The 23,300-nt window shown below is 28.1% G+C and overlaps 1 protein-coding gene across 1 annotated transcript in view; it reads right to left on the bottom strand.

Moving 5' to 3' along the window:
• LOC129958975 (lachesin-like) overlaps window positions 1-14,504 on the bottom strand; it is a 411,789-nt gene extending 397,285 nt beyond the window's left edge. The window contains exon 1 of the mRNA XM_056071740.1: window positions 14,275-14,504. Within this exon, the coding sequence (XP_055927715.1) occupies window positions 14,275-14,389 (115 nt within the window). The 5' untranslated portion in view covers window positions 14,390-14,504. The remainder of the gene's footprint in view (window positions 1-14,274) is intronic.
• Between the last annotated feature and the right edge of the window lie 8,796 nt (window positions 14,505-23,300).

A 23,300-nucleotide genomic window follows, 5' to 3' on the forward strand; every position in this document is an offset into this window, starting at 1 on the left:
CTAATAATTAGGCAACGCATGATTATAGCTGGTTCGATTAATCGATGTTTACGGCTGATATCATAGAATAAATAATGGATTGGACTGAAGCTTGAATAGTTCAGATAATCCTCCTGACTAAATAATTGAGTTAATCGTGCTCTGTACTGATAATGCGAATTTCTAATTTGCTCACATAAATGAAGCTCGTAAATAACTCCTTTACGACGAAAGTAAAGTTAAAAGTTATCGGATACACTTAAATTAACAATTTAACACTTATTTGTCTTTAATTAATCAATTTTTCGCATATTTTACCAAAATTATTTGAGGCTTGACGATAAAAGCTTCTAACATACAGTGGTTGCCAAAATTGTGGACACTTTTGAAAATCGTTGTTTTCTAACTTTGTATGCTTATTGAAAATGTTGCATTTCACAAAATTTAAAATATGGCATATCATTTTAAAGAGAATTAAATGCTGATTTCAATACAAAATTCAAATATTTGTAACATAAGAAAAGTTATTCTTACTTTAATTTGAATAACAAACGCAGTAAAGTGGATTGTAATTTCTTTCTTGGCAAATCACCATTCTTGTTCTGGGAACCAATCAAATGTTATTAATCGCTGGCAGAAGATGACATTATGTTTAAAGTTGGAACAAGTCATTATTGTGATTTTTCTATAGAAGTAGGACTATTTATGTAATTAAATTGCAAGTTTTGTTAAACTTTTTAATATACAGTTGGAATTTTTGTAAATATTTCTAATATTTAGTCAGGAATCAATGACATCAAATAAAATAATATATTTGGTTCCTAGAAAGAGAACTAAGATTATTGTGATACATGAATGTTTTCTTTCATATGTTGAAATTGCAAGACAGGTGGGTGATTCAGTGACTACATCTGGAATTCGAAAATTTTGTTTACGATATCAGGAGACAAATTCAATGAAAAAGAAAGCAGGAGATGGCTAAAAAAGGTGCACCACATCTGTTGATGAAAGAAAAATAAAAAGACTGTCTCCAAGATAGAAGAATGTCATCAGTGGCCATCAGAAGTCAATTGAATGATGCTGGCATTTATGACAGTTCAAGAACTACCAGAAGAAAATTATTAGATGTTGGACTAAGAGGTAGAATTGAATGAAAATAATCCTTATCTCAATTTAAGCAGAGTATAAAAAGATTACAGTGGGCAAAGGAACGCATTAATTGGACAGATGATCAGTGATCACAAGTTATTAAGAGTGATGAAACAAACACATTGTTACTCGATAGTGATGGTGAAAACAGATAAGACATACAATAGGCGAAGAACTATATCTTGACTGCATTCAAGCAACTATGAAGAATTCAGTCAGTGTTATGATTTAGTCATGCATATCAGAAGACGATATTGTTCTCCATGTTATCGACGGGACATTAAATGAAAGAAAATACATTGATACTATTTTAGAATCAAAATTTACACTTCCAATCAGTGATATATTTCCCAACAATGCATCATTCATTTTTCAGCAAGATGATTCAGCTCTTTGCTATACAATAAAAATATCGAAAGAGTGCTTTAGTACAAAGAGCTTCGAATTGTTATCATGGCCAAGAAACAGTTCTGAATTTAAAATTATTGAGAACTAATGGCGCCATTAGAAAACTCTTGTACACATGAAGCGTTCGTCAAATAAAAGAATTAATTGAGGCTGTAATTGTTTCCTGGCATCCTGTAATAACCAAGCAAGAGCTTAAAACTCTCGTCAACTCAATGAAACATCAGATTGAATCTGTGATAAATAAAGGCTGCCCTACTAAGTACTGATAACTCATTGCAGTCATCTAATGTAGGTCGATAATTATTACCACTTAACTTTTTGTATTGTAAATATTTGAATTTTGCTTTTTGCATTGGAATCAGCATTAAATTCTTTTTAAAATGATATGAAATAATTTGCATTTTGTGAAACGTTACATTTTCTATAAGCATACAAAATTAGAAAAAAATTTCTGAAAGTGTCCACAATTTTGGCCACCATTGGAAATATCGCAGAATTGATTTAGACTCTTGGCACTCTCATTAAATATAACAAATTCGAAATTTCTGTTAAGAAAAAAATTCTTAGAAATTCGTATGATGAAAAAGATGATATTGAGAATTATGCAAGCATATTCTTAATCTAATTCGAGGTAAAATAATTTATTCTACTATACTGGGAATAATGAATAAATGATAAAAAAAACACTATGATTATCAAATCAATACTGAAAGATTATTTTTTGGAAACCACTTTACTTGATATAGCTTTCAAGGTACTTAGAATATTATTTAATGTGTTTGTTCCAATGCTAATCAACACCAGTTTTATTCAGAGTGATATCTGAATCATAGAAAACTTATACCGAACTCATAGAAGCAATTAATGTTTACTATAGAATAAGCGATAAGTGGTACAGAAGTCTCTTTTCAGTGAATCAATTAACTACTTTTTGTCTCTGAATCAAAGGATCTACCCCAACCGTACTAAATTATTTGGAAGAATTTCTGAACGATCATTGTCATTAATATATAGGACAGGAACTGCGGCTGTAATCTTAAAGCCCAAACACGTTCTAAATCCAATCCTTCCCATAGAGGCATGTCCCATCAGTGTAATTGGAATAATTCAATCCACTACATTTCTATCCCTACAGGTTGTTTCAATGCTTCTCAACACCGGATTTAATCAGGGTGATTCTGAATCATAGAAAAAATAGATCGTCTATATAGAAACAAATGATTTTTACAATAATTAGTGAGTCACAAATGAGAAGTGGTACAGAGGTCTTTTGGTCAGTGAGTCAATTTACAACTTTTCTTTCACCGGGAAATCAAAGGAACCACTCAAACCATAATAAACCAAGAAGATGAATTTTTAAACGATCAACGTCACAAATACAGAGGGCAGGAATTGAGGCTGGTGTCTTAAGGGACTATCTAAAGTTCTAAAAGAGACTATCTAAAATATAAAGTTCAATCCTTCCGCTAGGACAGAAGTCCAGTCACTGAAATGGGAGTAATTCATTCCATAATATTGCTATTCTTAAAGGTTGTTTCAATGCTTCTCATCACTTGTTTTATTCAGGGTGATGTGGAATCATAGAAAAAAATAGATCAAACACTAAGAAACGAATAATTTTTATTATAATAAGTGTTGTGACAAATGAGAAATAGTACTGATGTATCATTGCCAATGAGTCAACCACTTTTTGCCAGTGAATCAAAGGAGCTACTCCAACCATATGGATTAATTTCTGAACTAAAATCGCATTAATATAGATGAGGAATTAAGGGCCAAGCATATGTAAGGTCTCAATCCCTCCCGTAGGATTCAAGTTCCGTCAGTTAATATGGAAGTAATTCAATCCACATCATAGCTACACATTGTTTCAAAGCTTTTACATAAAGAGCTTAAATAAAAGCTTACATAAAAGCTTTTACATCTTTATTCAGGGTGATTCTGAATCATAGAACAAAAGCAGATTGAGGACATAGAAGAAAATAATGACATAGAATAAGTGATACCACAAATGAGAAGTAATACGGAGGTTTTTTTGCCAGAGAGTCATTCAACCACTGTTTGTCAGTGAATCAAAGGATTTACTCCAATCATAAGGAATTATTTGGTTGAATTTCTGAATGATCATTGTCACTAATATAGAAGACAGGGATTGAGACTGATGTCTTAAGATCCAGGCGAATAAGATCCTATCCCTCCTCTATGAAGCAAGCCCTTTCAGTTAAATGGGAGTAATTCTATCCTAAACATTGCTATCCCTGCAGGTGGGTAGGAACCTACTTAACTATATGGCCTCTTCTCATTCATTTATAAACGTATCTTCTAATGAGACCAAAAGATTTTTTTTAAAAAAATCTTACGAGTTTTCCCCAATCTACTGAGACGACTATCAAAATGAGCCGAATCACAAAGATCTGTAATTAAGCTTGAGACCAGTCATCATCGGTCTGCAAAGATACACGCAGTCACCATGTCATCAGAACGGCAACCAATCACCATGTAGGGTGATACACATATCTAAAGTAGCCTCAGGTAACGGGGACAAGAAAATTTTGCAATAGAAACGGATACATTAGATGAATTCTATCGCACTAATGTTTCTAAAATCAGGAAATAAACTTTAAAAAATTATTTGTTTTGGTGCAATTAGATCTTTTCATCACTGATTTTGTATATCTTGGTGTGAGTTATATCCATGCATTCCTAAAAATATCTTGCCGATTTTTAAATTATGTCCCATCATTTCAGATTCCCATATAATTGAGAAAAATTCTAATGAATGGATTTTTTTTTTTACTTAATTTGCTGAGAAATATTTCTGTATTTTCCTGGTGCGCATCTTCAATTGTAAAAATGATACCCAGACATCTATTAAAATTTGTTTCATGCAATAAGAATACTTTGTATCTAAAAATATTTTTTTTAATTTTGTATCAAACAGTTATGAATCTATTTCCCATGAGATTGACAAATTTTGATTCCATGAATTGTACATGTAATTTTATACTCAATAAAATTTTCATCAATATTTATAATGAAGAACTTAAAGAGAAAATGTATGACGATTCTCAAATTCCCGAAGGAAAATTACACTATGTACCATTTTTGTCTATTCAGAAATCGGACATTTCTAAAATAGTTTAACATTTTTTACATTATTAATATTATAACTATTTTATTTTTGAAAAAAATAATTCATTTGATTATTTTCAGCTAAAAATGCATTTTTACCATTTTATTATAAAATATTCATTTCTGACAGTTAACTGAAACTCGGTTTTCAGTTATACTAAAGATGCACTGGTATTATTTCTGCAAGATCTCTTTCAACTTGATATGAATTTAAAATAAGTTATTTTCGGATATTTAATACTATAAAACATTAATACTATACATTCAGTGTTTCCAAGCTTGCATTTACGATTAAAGTGGTAGTTGATAGAATAATAAAATAAATGATATTTTCAAAGTTTCTATTCATAACATATCAGTTTAAAAGTGAATATATTCTGTTTGGGCTTTTCAACATTCAAACCAATTCACCTTCATAAAGATCTTCTTGGAAAGAGATGTTATTTCAGACAAGTTTCGAACGAAAATTTTATAAAACTTTTAAAACATTCTTTTGAATACATATAAATTCATCTATTTTTGTTGTTGAATCTAACATAAAGGTGAGTTAGATCTATTAATACTTCGTCTTTTGATAAACGAGATGGAAAGCAAAAAAGATTAAGAATGAATTTTTACATCATATAAATATAAAGGTTTATTGATAACATATTAGAATCAGTTATTACTATTTGAAGCACTGGAAAAGCAGGTTTCAAAATTCACTCCGATCAATCTGCCTCGTTCCCAAATTAAGAAAAAGAAATGTTTCCGACATGTGGCCGTTATTTTTTAATGAAAAAAATGTTTAGGGCTTAGTTGAATTACTGCAGGACAAAGAAAAAAAAAGAAAAGAAAAGCAATGCATCAAGATAATGAATTAATGACTTTTCTTCTTTCACTTGTTTAAGAACGTGCTGTTAATTTGCGCAATTTCATTACGGATAATAAGACCATATTTCAACCAATTTAAATGTCATCGTGACATTTTCAATAAGCGTTCTTTGCGTCCTCATTTAAAATATCTTAAATACATCAAGAAATCAGCCCAAAGCACTCCGTTGGCTTGAAATAAAATATTTGACTATAAAAATAGTTTTAAAATTATGCTTTTGAGATTTTTTTCGGTAATATTAAAAATTTGATTAAGAGACTCTGATAAATGTCATTAAAAACACAAAGAAATTTAAATATTGGGAAATTAGCTTACCATTTTTTAAAATTAGCAGACTTTATAGATATATTACTATGAACTTAAACATTTAAATAAACCATATGGAGGAGAAATGCTAATATGATAAAAACATAATTAGAAAATTTCTGATTTTGAAAAAGTGTAACCATTATTTATTGAGTCAAATACTTGCATTTAAACATGCAAAGCAAAAAAGAAATTGCTGGTTTCGAAAATTCATTTCGCCCAACAAAATTGTATTCATGTGCACATCTTACATGTCCTATATTTTAATAATTTTTTGTAAATTAAATATATATCACAAAATTCCTTAGTGTATGTTTTTATTATAAAATACTGACAAATAAATATTGTACTGAATTTTCGTAAAATAAATATTACATATACGTTGAATTTTCATAAATATAGAATATAAATAAAAGAACAATATAAATCGTTTCGCACCACTAAAATAGTAAACAGGTAAAAAGCCTTTTGAATGGAAAATAGTATTTAAAATTCTAAATTGTTCATTTGGTTGTAGTTGTAAACTATTACAAAGTGATTGATAAAATAAAACAATCTTTTTAACCCTTTAAAAGGCCATTATTTTCTAATCATATTATGTTTAAATATTTGGAATAGAAGAATAAAGAATTGAAGTATCTTTAGTTTTGTTTTAATAAAAATATTTGTCAGAATTTATTTCAGACTACATAATTTCATACAAAGATTGATAAATTTGGTAGGAAGCATATTTCCCACCGCCCTAGAAAGGGTAAAAGAAAATTGAAAATTCTATTGTCGAACTGGAAGTGGATGAATTGCTCATTTTGCTCAGAGATACAAGAAAAAAGAAATTTTCGGTATTTTCTTTTCCAGATCAAATTTTAAAATGACTGGAAATATAAGAATGAATGATGAAAGGAAATGCAACTGATTAGAAGTTTGTGTCTCATGATTTTCTTAATGTTAAAATTACGGTTCAGGATTTCCATGAACAAAGGATAAGGCCTAACAATCATTTTCTGAATGCTTAAAGAATCGTAGCCCTCACGAACACAAAACTTGTCATTATGTTCAAGTAAGAACTGAGCGGATCGCGTAAGTTTAAATAGTGATTAGATAAAGAACATGACATTGCGCCACTTCTTATCTATTCTAACTTCCGCTGGAGGACAACTGATTTTGTAATCTGATTTAACACTCTAAATTTACATTTAAGATGGGTATTTAATGGAATAGAATTTTTAACTTAGAATGTTCAGATTTTCAATAACTTGTCAACAGGCCCCCTCACGATTCAAACAATTTCAAAAATTATTTCTTTATTTTAAGTGATTTATATCAATTATTTCAAAAACAAATCCTTCTTTGTGTCGTATCGTTTTTTAATTTTTAATTTCATGAATTAATTGCTATTTCTGACATAAAATAACATCGGAATTCGGACAAAGCAGAAGTGGGAAGGGTAAGCTAATTAGAGAAACAGTACATCATATTTATATAATTAATTATTTTAAGTTAATACACAACACTTTTAAGTTAATATACATTTTGATAATATTCTAAACAAGATAAAATTAAATACCAGAATTTAGATGCTATTAACGCCTTCTCAGTGTTATAGTAAGTGAATAAATTGAATATTTTAGCATTTACTTAAGAAGTATCTCTTGCATTAAACCAAGGAAAATTGTTAATGAATTAGTCATTACAGTAAATTGTAAATTAACTTGGTTTGTTTTCTCGGCTTAACCTTTAAGACTACCTGGGAGTTATCTGGTGTATTTTAAGTCCTCAAGCATGTATGTTTTCTAAAGTCAATGAATTAGAAATTCAATAGATTAAAATGGCTGAAGTATAATTTCAACAAACTTAAGCGTTAAAATTTTGTTAATTATATTTCTTACTCTCTTAAGATTTCAAGCAATTTTAGTCATTTAAAGATTCATAACCAAGACATAAATTAATTACACTGAAATGAAGCACCTTTCTTCTTCAGCAAACAAATTTTACTGCTCCTCAGTTCTCACCTTTATCGGATTTAGCACTAAGTCAAACAAAATAAGCACTAAAGATTAAAATAATAAGCAAGTTTAACAAGGTTTGTGTGTTATCGATACGCTATTTTTGGCATCAATTCAGTTAATAAGGGAATACTGATTTATATGACCAAGATAAATTTTTCTCTAGAATAGGATTGGTGATGCATGCAATAAATCACTTATTTCGCCTTAAAAAGATTGTGTAATAAAAATAAAATATTTAATTATACCGATATGGTTAAGAATTAATAATAATTGTCGTGGCCTGAACAAATATTCATATCATCACCATGAGACATTAATAGATTATATATATATATAATTTCAAAGTTTCTAAGAAGTTTATAATATTGAATGAAATAACTTGAATTGAAAAGATTTTTGGAACGAGAAAGGGGATTTAATTTTTTATGTGAAGTGTAACAGTGTGAATAAACAAAAAGAGTTTGGATGTGGAGTTCTGTGTGGTGTTTTATTTTAACTAACATGATTTATTATGATTTAGACGAAACAATAACAGTATATAAATTTCTGAAAAATATATAAAGTCTAATTGTCAATATTTTTCTTGAAATTTTGCAATGAATTAATTTTTTACAATACAGTTTATTTACTAAGTTGTTTTAAATTTGGATGAAATATATTTAGCTATCAAACAAAATAATTCTGTTCAACACCATACATCGTATAATCTAATTATACAAATTGTGCTAAATGTATTGAAAAATGCAGGAATAAAATGTTCCATAAATTGAAAAGAAAATGACAATAACCATTAGTAAAAGGTGAAATAAACAACGATAGAGATACAAGAAACATATGGAATAAATATTGTCAACGATTGCTTAGTCGTTATTGTTTTCACAGATACATAAATATTTCATGCATTTGGGAAGGTAAACAAGCATAATGCCAGAATTCGGAAAATCCATATCCAGAAGAACAATATATTCTTGTTATTTTCTGAGATAATTCAAGGGGATATATTTACTAAGATATATGGCCCGATTAAATTCCTGACAATATTCTTGGTAAACAAGTTTGAATATAAATGTTTCGGACAATAAATTCGCACTATGTACAGATACCTAATTTTTTTAATACAATGAAAGCTAATTAACTTATTGCCACTTAAATAATAAGGCATGATACCATAGATTGTTGGATTTGAACTCATTAGCTAAAGATGAACTATTTAGGCATTTCAACTAATACGTCGTTCAACAAAGTCGTGGGAAGCTATAATTAACAGCTAAGTGTGGAGACAGATCTGCGACATGCAACGATCGATTGCGTTAACGTTAACGGCGCTATGCCGAGAACTATGATTTCCTTAATAATATCCTACGTTAAAGCTATACCAAGAAGATTTTTGAATAAGCATTGTAATTTTGAGTTACAGTCAGGTGGGTTTAAGGAGTACAACGTATGCGCAGGCACACACACGTTAACAATACGTATATACATAATTATATAATATTTGTGCCATAAAACTAGGGGTATTATAACATGGTTGACTTTTGAACAATAGTTCGGTTTGAGCTGTCCAGTTTTATTTTCCTGCTTATTAAGAGACGATTCTTAAAGCCAAGCAATATTATATACATATATTTAAAAAAAATAGCTTTCGAAACTATTGATATTTTTCAAAAAGCACTGCATCAAAATATATATTAGAATTTAGAAAATAGAATCAAAATTTTGGCAAAAGTTTAAAGAAACCTTGAATATATTAGACAATTTTGTCTAATATTTAGAAATAATTAAATTAATAATAGTTATAATTAATAAATAATAATTAATCATTCTAAAATTTTAATTAAATGAAAGAATTTTCATTTAAACATTTAGTAGCATTTTGAACAAATCATTGACAGTGTTAAATTCTAAATTCCATACAATTTTTTTGATATGTAATAACTAAAATTCAATCCCAAATTCTTCAGCAATGCAAGAAGTCTGTAAATTTCATTCTTCCAAATATTTGTAACAACACGTATAAAGTTAAAATATAATTTCAACACAAAGACTGACAAATACATAAAGATAAAATTCATTTAATTGTTACGAAATATGAAGTTTTGAGAACTTAAAATTATTTATCATTTAAGCTGAAAGTTTATTTAGTATTTTAAAAAGTTAAAAAAAAAATGAAGAGCATAACTGCCATGGAACATTTTTATAGAACGGACATAAAAGCTTATAAAGGCAGAAGAATATTCTAGTAATTCCTTTCATTTGAAATCAGATATATTATTCCGTTCTTTAATTAAAATTCCAGTGGCGAAAATAATCTAAGCTGGGATGTCAGCCATTAAAGGCTAGGGTAGAAAGCTAGGAAGAAATATTTACCTTCATGACTTCTCGGAATTCTTAAAATTGCTTCCGATTATAGTGTCAAAATCTGCTTACTATGGAATGTCGAAAGTACTTTCCGATTCAAGCGTATATTGCTTTAAAGAAATCTTGAATTTCAACTTTTAAAACAGGGAAGTGACTAACTTGAATATCACAGATAGTTTAACAAAAGTTTTATGTGACTTTCCTAAATTCAATATTTTAGAGGGGGCGTTAATGATAATTTCAGAAATGAAATTGAGTTATTAAACCATCATTTAAATTCAATATAGAACTAATAAATAATTATTAGTCCAATTAGAGATATCTAACTGGATTATATGCTTATGTCAAGCGTTGAATATGAGTGCTTTAGAAACATTCTACAACTGTCATTTTAGATATTATTAATTGGTGAGAATTGATCCCAGACGCGTTACATACAATATGCTTATCAATCTTCAAAAATATTTATATAATTATCATTGGTTAGTAGTTTCTATAACTCTAATGTATTTTATGGCACAGCTTTATATGACTAACTTTAATATGTCATATAGTAGTCTTTTATAATAATAATTATAATAGTTTTAATAATGTTTATTAGAGATTATAATTAACAGGTTACAGTTTTAATCATTCGAAGATATCACATCATGATGGACGTTTCTCATTATAAATAAATTATATGAGCATACATTTCATTGAGGCATTTTTTTTTATGTGAAAAGGATATACAATACGCTATTGAGCAAAAATAAACAAGATAAATTTTACTTTATCTATAACGCTAAGAAAGCATATTAAATCCTGTTTAGACTTTTTTTATTCATTTTTGAGTCATGTTTTTATTCATTTTCTTTAATTTTGATTCTGTGTTCATCAATAAATAGGTAATATCCAAATCTGATTCCAAAGATTGTTTTTTTCATGTCAATTCAAACAACACTCTTTCCTTAAGCTTAGTTATTTCTAACTAGTAGTAGTACTATAATGAAACAAACAATAGTAATATCCTTAAACATTTCTAGCATATTCTCTAATCAATGAATCATCATCCCCCCCCTCCCCTGCATAAAAATGTATACCTTGCCTGAAGTTGGCTAAAAATTGCTATGAAATATTGGTCTTTGGCATGAATAGCATTTTTTCTGAATCTATTTCACAAATATATATTTTGGTCACCTTTATTTCAAACAAATTGAAATCAAAATTTGACGCGGAAGTATAGTTGTGTTTATAAGTTCACATACTGAATTTCATTCATTTAAATCACTGTGTGTATGCGTTGTTTTTATATGAATTAGAAAGTATAGACAGAAATGCGGTCAACTTTTTGGTAGGTGCAAATTAGACTTATTTAAATTTCCATTTTAGATGCTAAATATATATATATAAAATTTTATCTATCTAGTTCTTTGTATTCATAATTTTAGAATTCACTTCTACTCTAACTACAAAATAGATCGATATTTCGAATATACTGGAAGCAGATAGACTTTATCAGAATTTATTTCTTTAAAAATTTGATATAGATTTAAAAATGGTCTAAACTCCCTATACCACATTTCATCATTTTAACTCAAAACGCGTTTGATTTATCGCATTCAGAGACAGATATAATGCCGAAAATGTGTTTTTCGAACTCTGGAACTTGGACATTCGTCAAAGTCTTGTATTCGAATTTTTTGACGATTACAGAACATATTTTTAAACTTCGTGTACAAGAGAGTAAGAAAGTGAGAAAATCTAAGTCAATACTGCAGCTGGCTCCATTTAATGAATTTCTAGCCTTGTAATAACTTGGAAGATAAACAATCATTTTTCAGCCAGACACATAATTCAACCTCGAGGTTCAACTTTATTTTCTTGACACAATATAATTCCTACACCTACGGTATATGGAATTAATGTCTGTGTTTTATCCGAACATATTTAATTGATTGGGTTACAATCACCTTGAATAAAAAGACATTGATAAAATAGTAATTTAATTCAAATTCCGTCTTTCTACATCACTAAAATCATTTATTCGTGAAAAAATACAATTAGAAATTAACCCAATTATTATACAATTTGGTAATATGTATTAGAAGAATAGCATGGCATTTCTATTTTTAAAACAAATGCGGTTTTTTCCCCTTTTTATTTCGAGGTGGAGAAAAAAAAATTTTCTCAGATAATTTTTTTTTTTTTTTTTTTTTTTGAGGTTTTGTGAAGCTGGATCTATTATGTGATCCGAAGCTGAACTAATACATTTTAACTTCTTTTCGAAATTGCGATAAAATTTTCACACCAGAATATCGCCAACAAGATATTTAAAAGTGCTTAAACGTAATGATTTGAATCTGTGCCAAAAGACAACACTTCAATTATCAGTTTTATTTCTCCAGCAGAAAGTTTTTTTTTTTTTTTTTTTTTTGTATTTAGGCAAAAAAAAAAAAAAAAAATAGGTCAGGAATACAAACATTAAGAACGTGAAAAAAGAAATTGAATTATGGGTTTGATTACTCGTTGGAAATAAGAAAATATTTTTAAATAAATACATAGATTGCATAATAATGGCTTTCACAATAAATATCAAAGTGATTATTTTTATTGGAATTTTTTCTGAAAAATGTTGATAACCGCTAAAGTTAATTTTTTTAGTTACTGAATTTGTGTTTTCTTTATAGAATATAATTTATGATTTTAAAATGGCAGAAAATGTTATATTTAGTTAAAAATTTACGAGCGATAGTTATATTTATAATTATATGCATCAATTTATATAAAATTATAAAATGATTTATAAACTACATTCTTGCTTTATACTTCACCAAAAACTAAAAATAATTTGTTTTAGCTAACTTGATTTATATTTTAATAGCTGTACGATAATTGATATGTGGAACACGTTCAATAAAACTCAGATACCAATAGATGCCCCCCCCCCAAGAAATCAGACAACTATAATAGGAATAGTATAATCGAAATATATCAATCACTAGATTCTAGAACTATCAAAATTCTAGTTCGTTTCACATAATGAATATTTTGATAAATCAAAAAAAAAAAAAAATGTTGAAAAAAGCAAAAGAATGATAAATGAAAAATCTTGAAAAAAAATAAGGACCAAATTTTCGCCCTCTGTTTGAAAACCTAAGATTTTGAATCTCTACATGAAAATATTTTATAGAACAATCTGTGGACAAATTTATAGAAAACGATCAATTTCTGAATTACCTGAAAATATGTATACAAAAATATCTCAAAGTTGCGGGGAGTTGAAGTAGTATTTTGATTAAATATCCCATACCTATATTTTTTTATTGAATTGTAGTCTATTTGCACTTATGTATCTTATATACAGTCATATCTATGAATAAATATACAAAACCAAATATTAAGTTTCGAAAACTATAACAGCTTAATATTACAGTTAATCATGCGCAAATATTTTAATCCATGTGTTACTGCTTCATTCAAAAACGGATTACAAACGGTTGATGTCATTTAGATAGACAATTCATATGAAACGCAATAAGAATTAAAATTCATATTAATGCAAAGAGCTATTATACATTATATAACAATGCTACAAATTTTAAAGCTATAAAACTCTGCAATTTTACATTATTCTCCCACTTTCTATTGATTTCCCCTTCATGTAGTCCAAATGAGCTTAAATACTATTAAATATTTGTAATAATGGCGTGTGAACTTAATGGAATTGATCATATAATCTGCAGAAATTAATTCACTGTAACAAAACCATTATTTAAAAATAAAAATATATCTTTTTCACAACTCTTATTAAAAAGGGTACTAAGTTATGAAAATGTAGTATAGAAATATTATATAAATTAATGATATTATTAAAGGATCTAAAAGTAAACATAAAAGAAATTGACGAAAAAATTCATTTGTCCTGTCATAATGAGAATAGTAGAAAAATAAATGATATTTTGGTAATATTTTATATTAACAAAATAACAGTACTTTATATTAAAAAAAATTATTATTTTAATTAGTTTCTATATGTATATATACTTAATGATTTACAATTTCAATAAATTAGTAACTTACAATAAAACGGAACTCCAACCGCTTTTTCTTTTTCATGTTCATCCGTTGCACTATTAACAAGTACGCACAAAACGAGGAGAGGCAAAGTGACACATATCCAATGAGTCATTGTCATGTATAGAGAATGCCAGCAATGACTGTCACTTGAAGTTTAAGCTATCACAAGAAGAAACCGCGGAAACATCATGAGCGTCTATTTGCAAGCGAGCGCTTAGCAGAAACGCGCCCAAACTGATTTCGTCCCAAGTTCTAAAGCCCGCCGCTGGGTCCACAGTCTTTAAGAGATCCCCACGCCAGCGCCACGGTGCACTTGCGCAGGGGCGGAACTTCTGGACAGAGAATTTTGGCTTAGAAGCGAGGCGGATCGTATCAAATAAACATGTTCCACGCTAACTCTGCCGGAAGTAAATTCTCAAAAAGATTGCAGTCAAACTCAATATGAAGATATATATTTTTCCAACTAAAAAGAGTTTGAAAGTTTGGTTTTGTTATCCACGGCGAACTTTTAAAAACAGAAATATTGTATCCGATATATATATTTTATATTTGGAATTATATTTTTTCTGAAAATGAAAGGATAGTTTTCTGCTGTAGGTATCCGTTAATATTCTGAACAATTTCAACAACAATTTTCTATTTTATTAATTAAAATAGTTTAAAAATAACTGTAGTGTACGAATTTGTGCAGTACGTACATTTGTACATATTTCGTGATTTGGTCAGGTGCTGTAAGTCATTTGCTTATGACGTAAATTGGAGGTGTGGTATTGATAACTTATACTCAAAATAAAATACGATTGTTTATAGAGGAAATATAATGAAATCCTTTATTATTTATAGACAAAATAATATATATACTGGCCGATTTGTTTAATAGACCAAAAGTGAAATAATAATCGTCTTATAAGTAATGTCCTTTGAAGTTTGTAACATTTTATTTACTGTATTGAATGCTAAAATTGACAATAGCTTTATTTTGAAAAAACAGTTGTTTTGCACTATTTCATTAAATATATCTTGAAAGTATTTGTTTATGGAATATTTTTTACAATTTTTTTTTCAATTTATTGAAAAAGTTCAGGATGCCAATTAGAGAATGAAAAGTTTCATATATTTTTGAAAGTACATTCCAACCTATATAAGTTAGAAACGTGTTATTCATTTGTAATTAATATTTTTACACGAAAACATTGATAATCATCGGAAAACATTTGAGTTATTTTCACAAAACTTGATTTATGAGTTATTTTCATTTTTAAGCTAATTGAAGTTTGGAAATTCGCATTAGAAGAATTTCATTTTAATATTTCACAAATTTGAAGAGATATCGATTAAACTTTTTTGAAAAATTGATTATGTTTCGAATTAAGACTGAATATATTGTAAAAAAAGGAAGTAAATTTACTTAAAAACAAAGATTTTAGAAATTTCTGCATATCTCTAAACTTTATTGCGTATTAACTGCAAATAAAATTAATTTTACAGAATAGGGAAAAAATCTTGTATTTCAGTTTTCTTGATTATAAATATATAAATATGCAATAGTATTTATTTTGAAGTCAGTAATCTTGAGTAAAATAGTTTTTTTCTCAATCGGCGTTTGCTCAATTGAATCTTTTTCATATAATTATTTTATTCTGAAGATTTTAAGGAAATGTAACTCGCAAAATAATTGGAGAACTTAACTAAGTTGACCAAAAATATTTTAATTGCTATTAGCCTTTGGACACTAAATTGTAGTTATTCACCTAACTCTAAGATTTAGAATAAATATAAACGTATAATTATCTTATTTGAAAAGTGAAAGTTTAAATAAAACACTGATAATTCCATCCAAATTCCTAGATCAAGTAAATAAGCATGCATAAATAATATAAACTGCAATCAAATTAATTGTAGTAAAATATATTCATGTTATTTTTATTTCACAATGTAAAAATATTAATTTTGCAAGTTTAAAATGAACTGCCAATTTCAAAAAGAATATTTGAAAGCCGTTAATTGTTCTTAATGATAGATTAAGAGTTTTTGAAATATAGAGACAGCTCATTATAAGTTTAAAAGCATCTTATTTAATTGAATCTTAGTTTGTCACTTTAAACTATTTTAATTATATTTTTCATACGTAAGTTAATAAACTCCATTTTTTGTTACCTGTTCTTTTCAATATTTTATTCTCCATTAATAAACTCCATTTTTTGTTACCTGTTCTTTTCAATATTTTATATTGTCAGCTGTTCAGAGAAAAACAGAAATTTCTTCTTCTATGGAAAATTGGGAATTCAGTGAGCTTAAATGCCTATGACAATATCCAGCTTATAATTTAACTATAATGCTTCGTCATTCTGGATTAGCGAAGCGTGAAAACTATAAAATAATTTCTTTGACACGTAATGCATTCTAAACTGTTTCTATTAGAAAATTATAAATGCTTTTAATAAAAAAAAGCTTTTCTATATTTCATTTTCTTGCATCAGTTTCTTGTTAGAAAAAAAATCATTTATGAAGTAATTTTTGAAATTGCAATACCGGAAAAAATTTAATAGCTTTATTTCACAAAATATTTGCATCATTAATAAAAGAATATGAAAAAAATTAAGTTTAATACATTCACATAAAATAATGAAATATTTTATGCGGGATTTTAATAAAAATCATATTGCAAAGAGGAATTTGTATCTTAATCTCTCAATTAAACTTGAACAAATTTTGGTTGAAGTTTGAGAATATTTGAAGAAGAAAATTTTCTTCAAATAACAGGCGATGTGGGAAATAAGACACTGTTGGATTAAAATAAAGGTAATGCAAATTCACGATTAATGTGAAATTTCAAATTAATTTATAAATGAATAATGAAATGATATTTAAGTAAAAAGAAAGAACATATTTCAGTAAATGCACAAGTAACCTCAAGATAATGAACTTACTACATTCACTTCTACTGCACACTGAGGGCAAAACGTAGCATTTTTTTTATATTATTAAAGGATATTAGATATGTCCATTATTGTCTGTGATATGTTAAAATCTTAAAGTTTAGAACCCCATTGAGATAGACATGGACTTAAAACTCGAAGAAAAATATCAAGCAGAATTAGATTCGTGGAAAAATTTCTAACAATTACAAAAAGATGCAATTATGACAATTTATATTATTAAGTGATGGCTTAACAGTATTTGTACCGAATGACTGATGCAACAGAAATTGTACCGAGCGTTTTGATGGTACAAAAATTTCTGTTTCAATTATAACCGTTATTGAAGTTGTGGATGAAAAATATAGTCAATATATTTTGTCCATTTTAGTGGTTTTTTTATGGAAACAGGGCAACTTTTGGAACTCATCTATTGCAAGGATTATATTGCATGTCTTCATTATTATTCATGAGAGGCATTAGAATTGATTAATCGAACTATAAATAGTGCCAATTTAAAAACATACTCCGATTACAGTGCGAAATGTAATCTCAGTAATTGGATTTATCCTATTTTGCTGCATCTAAATAGAAAGAAAGAATATTTTTCGTTTACTGATTAAATAAGTAAAAGATAATTTTTAAATGACTTATCCCACTTTTGTTTTATGAATACTTATCTGTTTATTCTATCTGATGCATAATTGAGAATAATGTTTTATGTTGTTAGTTAACAAATATCTGAAATAAATAGTAATATTTTAAAAGATATACTCATGTTTGTGGATCTGATTTCTAAGATTTTCATTTCAAATGCATCAAATAATTATACTTGGTATAAAATATTTATTGTTAATCATTCTAAAAAAGTAATTGCATAATGTCACACCTTAAAATATCTATTAAAAATATATTATTTTGATAATTTTAATTAAAATATTGGATTATATTAAAACATATTTTTGTATAATTACTTATTTGGAATATTTTATGAAATAAATTCGAATAATAATGAGCTAATTACATATGAATGTCATCTTTATGTGGATAATTATTATGAAATATATCTTTCTTATTAGAAGGTAGATTCAAAAGAAAATTTCATCCCTTTTATTAAAATACCGTTTTGAAGCTATAGAAGGTTAATTTGGAAATCAATGTGAGGGAAAAGGCCTCTTATCTCAACAAATTCTATCCTAACATCAACCTGGTTTTCCCGTCTCTTGTTTTTAGAATATTGATCCTGCTCCAGCCTGATAATTTTATAATCATGATGTATGAATTAACTCTCACTAAGCCTGCATGCTCTTCTAATCTTTAAAGAAATTGAATCTTGGATATGCAATTGTCCAATCTCAAAATGATATGCAATATGGAATAAGCATCGTGGTGATAGGTTGTGAAGTGCATTAAAAAATAATTCTTTTAATAAAATCATAAGAAGCATGGCAACCTAAAAGTAGATATAGGTATGATATTGAAAAAAATATTTCCACCGATCATTCTGTCAAATATCTAATTTGTGTGTTTAGTGCATATTAAATTTCCATTCAAGTGGCAAACGTACTCTTTAATCTTTCTAACGCAATGTAACTTTAATACAAATTATGCACTAGAAATTACTTTTAAATTTATACATAATGTTCTTACCTTTACGATGTTGAAGAATACGCTGTAGTAAAGATTTCTAATTCATCTTCCATGATTAATAAGATTCAGACAGTTTAGAGTGTTCTCGTTCTGTTACGAGAGACAATAATCTAATTACTGAGAATTCTTCGGAAATTATTGTACAAGCGGTTCTCTTGCAGTTAATACTGTTTAGTAATAATTGAATTTCAATAGTGACACAATGTAAAAATGCAACAAAAGTAAAGAGTGGATAATATAACAAACATAAAACGATGTAATAATGAGGAATTATTATTTACTCTATAAAAATACATTTAATTTCCAATATACTGAAGATTATACCCCATGAATTTATATGGATATTCCATTTCCGATATAAAATTAAACACACAGTATTTTACGTGTTGGTTGGAAACGATGAACTTTGATCGCTTTTAACTTTTTTGGATTAGCTAAATACCTTGTTTTCCTTCTTGCATCTTTTAATATAAAAGTTTTATTTTACTTATTCTCTGGACCCCGTCTGGGTTTTAAAATTGTTGGGGCGATAAACGTATTAATAACAGAAGGTTTTTTCTTAAATGTTTTTGTTGGACATGTGGAAAAGATCCATACAGATATTTATTTCAGATCCGAATTTTTATGGTGTACTTGTGTTTTTTCAATTTCGCGCCATGATCTCAAGTTAACAAACAGATTCAAACCTGACCGTTTTGCAAGTTTCGTGATTTGTGGTTGGAAGCAACTGCAATGCAAATTTGGCTACTATTTAAACTCGCCTCGTGTACTTACTTTTTTTTTGGATGAAACATGAGAAGTGTTTTAACCTCTGCGGTCGAGGCGGAAGCGACGTTAGCTGTGTGCAACTGGTTTGTTGCTTCATCATTTTAAGATATTTAATTTTTGATGATTTCAGATAGATAATTTAGAATCTTATTCTTATTATTTTGTTTTAAAATAGTCTAGAAAAATTTTAAAGGCTTCTAAAAAGTAAAAATTCGTTAAGTAATTTCTTTTCAATTTTTTTTTCCTATTGACCTAGGTTTTGAGTAGTAGAATTTGGTGTAAGGGTGAATACTGAAGTGCCGTCTTCGTCATATGACCATGTTTCAAAATTACGTCCTCCGTTTCAAAATAGCTTTTATCTTGTTTTAAAACCCTAGGTAATACGGTGTACACAAAGGGATTTAATTAAAAAAATCGACAAAATATTATAATTTACATGCATATACTTCAAAACATTTAGAGGCGTCCGTAATTTTTTTATAAACAAACTGATTCAGTAAATTAAAATGCGAGAAGCCTTAGTAGCTTGAATTTAGTTATAGTAACATCCCTTCTTAGAGCAAGACTAGACCCATTTTTGAAATGACATCGCAATTTTTAACTGCGGTCAAATGACGAGGGCAACATCTAAGCTGATATGCTCCTTTTCTTAACTTGCACACCTCACCAGCGCGAGGTCATTTGGGCAAGACCATTCCTACCCGACGGTTCTTCGGTGGAACCAATTCTCGAACATAAAACCTTCCCTTTACGAGGCCAAAACTTAGTCGCCAGGCCACCGCGGCCTTCTTAGGAATTTAGAGAATGGCAAAGTAGTGTACGAGTTCACGATAAATATTGTCAAAAATTTCAGGTATCGCACTAAATATAGCATTTATGGTACTAATTTTGAGTTTACCAATAGCTTCAACAGGTATTGCAAACATTTTGTACATCATGAAACTTAAAAATTAACTTTGAACATTAATGGCCGGATTTGAATTCATGGGAGCAAGGAATACATTGGATTTTTCTTTTTCTTTTTTTAGGGCTCTTTTGGTAACAATTGAAAATGAATCCATTATTTCTATATTAGTTACTCTAGCAATTGCATTAAAAGACATTAATAATACGATTTTTACAGTGTTATATCCACTTACACTATTGAATTATAATTATATTTATAATGAAAAGACTTTATGAATTCCCCATGTTTAACTAAATCAAACAAATGCAATCGTATACAGTATTCATAGTCATTTTCAAAGCCCACCATTTCTGTTAGAGTTTAAAAATGTTGCTAACCTCAAAGAAAGTTTAATTTTCTAATTTCAGTTCTAAAATATAATTAATCAGTTTTCCAATTTGGTAATGATTGTAATTCTATCTCAAAGCAAGACAGCATATGATTTAAATTACGTTACCCAAGATTTAAGTTACCTTTCATTCATTTAACATTATGCGTTATTTCTTGGATTTACTGATTATATGGCTGACTAAATGTGAATTAATGATGATAAATTTTAACGGATTAGTTAATATTTAATAATGTCAATGAACTTTGGAGACCAAATGAATCATCTCTTCTCTGGCAATGAAAAGATTTTAGAAGCTAATGATAAATGTTCAAATGCAGTAAATTAAATTTTGAGGGTATAAGTGATATGAAAATCGTTTAACAGCTCAGATAAATTAAGAGATTATAATGAAGATGATAGATCATCAGACGTATTAAGAATGACAAAAATGGATGAACATCAGTGGTATATATGTTTGTGAAATGTTATACCATGATTGGAAGTCAGTTGCATAACGTGAATTGGGGGTTGAAAAATACCGATTTTTTTTTGTCTCCTTCAGGATGATTCTTCTTGTTCGTCCAGGTTCTTCTTATCTTAGCGAAAGAATATTTATGAAATATATATATTATCGTCATGGGAGTAAGAAGTGTTCAAGCATATACTGCAAGTACATTAAGCGTATAAATATTACGTTCATTATCTTTCCTTTAAAGCAAAATTGTATGACGATTATATGATTTAAGTAATACATTTACTTCAGGACTATAGGCTTCAACAAATATAAGATGATAGGAATTGAAAGAATCAACAACAGCAATAATAATAATAATTTAAATAATTGCTCTTAAAACTATTAAGGTCATTTTAATAAATATCAAAAAAGATACGGGGCATATATTTTTCAAATTATATTTGATCTCCCTATCCCTTTCAAGTATGTGGCTACGTTGGAAAAAATAATGACTTATATTTTTGAATTTTTCCATTAGACAAATCGCAAAATGTTAAATAATATATTTACATGGCTTTAAAATATATTTAATATCCAAATATTTTGATAGATTTCTTCATCTATTATATTTACAAAAAAATACCTCTGAAAATATCTTCCAAGAAGGTATCCGAAGATAAAAGGTATTCATCTATAGTAGCAAACAGATTTTTCGCCAGTTCATCCCATATTTGTTCTGCACAACTACGATCTCGGTCGAGACATTCTCCTTCCGTGCAACATCATACCCACTAGTTAAACAGCATTCAAATTACTGTAATTATTATTCGAATAATATAATTAATGCGAGAAAAATAAACTAAATACTGAGTCTTGATTGAAAAAAAGATAAGTATCATTTTTTCGAAATCATGTTTTGAGAACCCTCACAAAAGATAATAATTTTGAAAGCAATCTACCTAACATAAAGTAGTGATTGGAATTTTTAAAAAAAATGTAGAAAAATACAGCTTTCAACGACTTTGTCATAACATATGGCAAAAAAAATATAGAGTTCGTGCAGAATTCTGTTTGTGAAACATACATCTGCTGAAAATGGAGTATTTTTGAAACGGCCAATGAATGTTGAATAAATCAAAGCTAGAATACAAAATGGAAAATGCATCTACTTCTTTAGAGGACAAGAAGAAAATCAAAAATCGTTGTTCAAAGAACTAAGGAAACAGTCAGTGAAGGATATATGGCTACTGGTATTTTTTTCATTTAAAATTTAAAGAAATTTCAGATGAAAAAATGCTAAAAAGGATTCATCATATTATCAAAACAAGAATTACTCATCATGCCATCAATTTTTAAGAGAAAATTATCTTTTTAACTGCAAATCGATGAAACAGCAAAACTACAACTAAAACAAGAAAATCCATCCAAAATCCATCTTTGATTCTTGATGAAAAAAATGCCAAAAACTGTTATCTTGATAAAATTTTATAACTTTCATTGTTATTAAATTACTGCTTCTATTTACGCAAGGATAATTACTGACCAACACTCGAGGAAAAATTATAAATTGCATATTAAAAGCTGAGACAGAGGAATGTGTTAAAACTCCATATATTAATTTTATAACCCCGTTATTTTCTTTGAAATCAGGTCATTCTTAGTAAATGAATGCATGCATTTACGCAGAAATCGTTGAGAAACACATGGCTAGAAATTATAAATGGCCTATTAAAAGCTGGAATGGGTTAAATTTTCATATAGTAATTTTATGCATGATATTTTCTTTCAAGTAATGTTGCCAAACGATAATTCATAATGGGAGAAATCTAACAATATATATAGGATTAATATCATTTGTTATAAAAATGTATTGAGCCGCCAGCCTCATTGTTGTTCCTCTGTGTTATCACTCTTATTGTTAAGTGTGTAAACTATTTAATTAAAACCATATTATTTAAATAT

Source organism: Argiope bruennichi, chromosome 2, assembly GCF_947563725.1.
Source record: "Argiope bruennichi chromosome 2, qqArgBrue1.1, whole genome shotgun sequence".
NCBI lineage: Eukaryota > Metazoa > Arthropoda > Arachnida > Araneae > Araneidae > Argiope > Argiope bruennichi.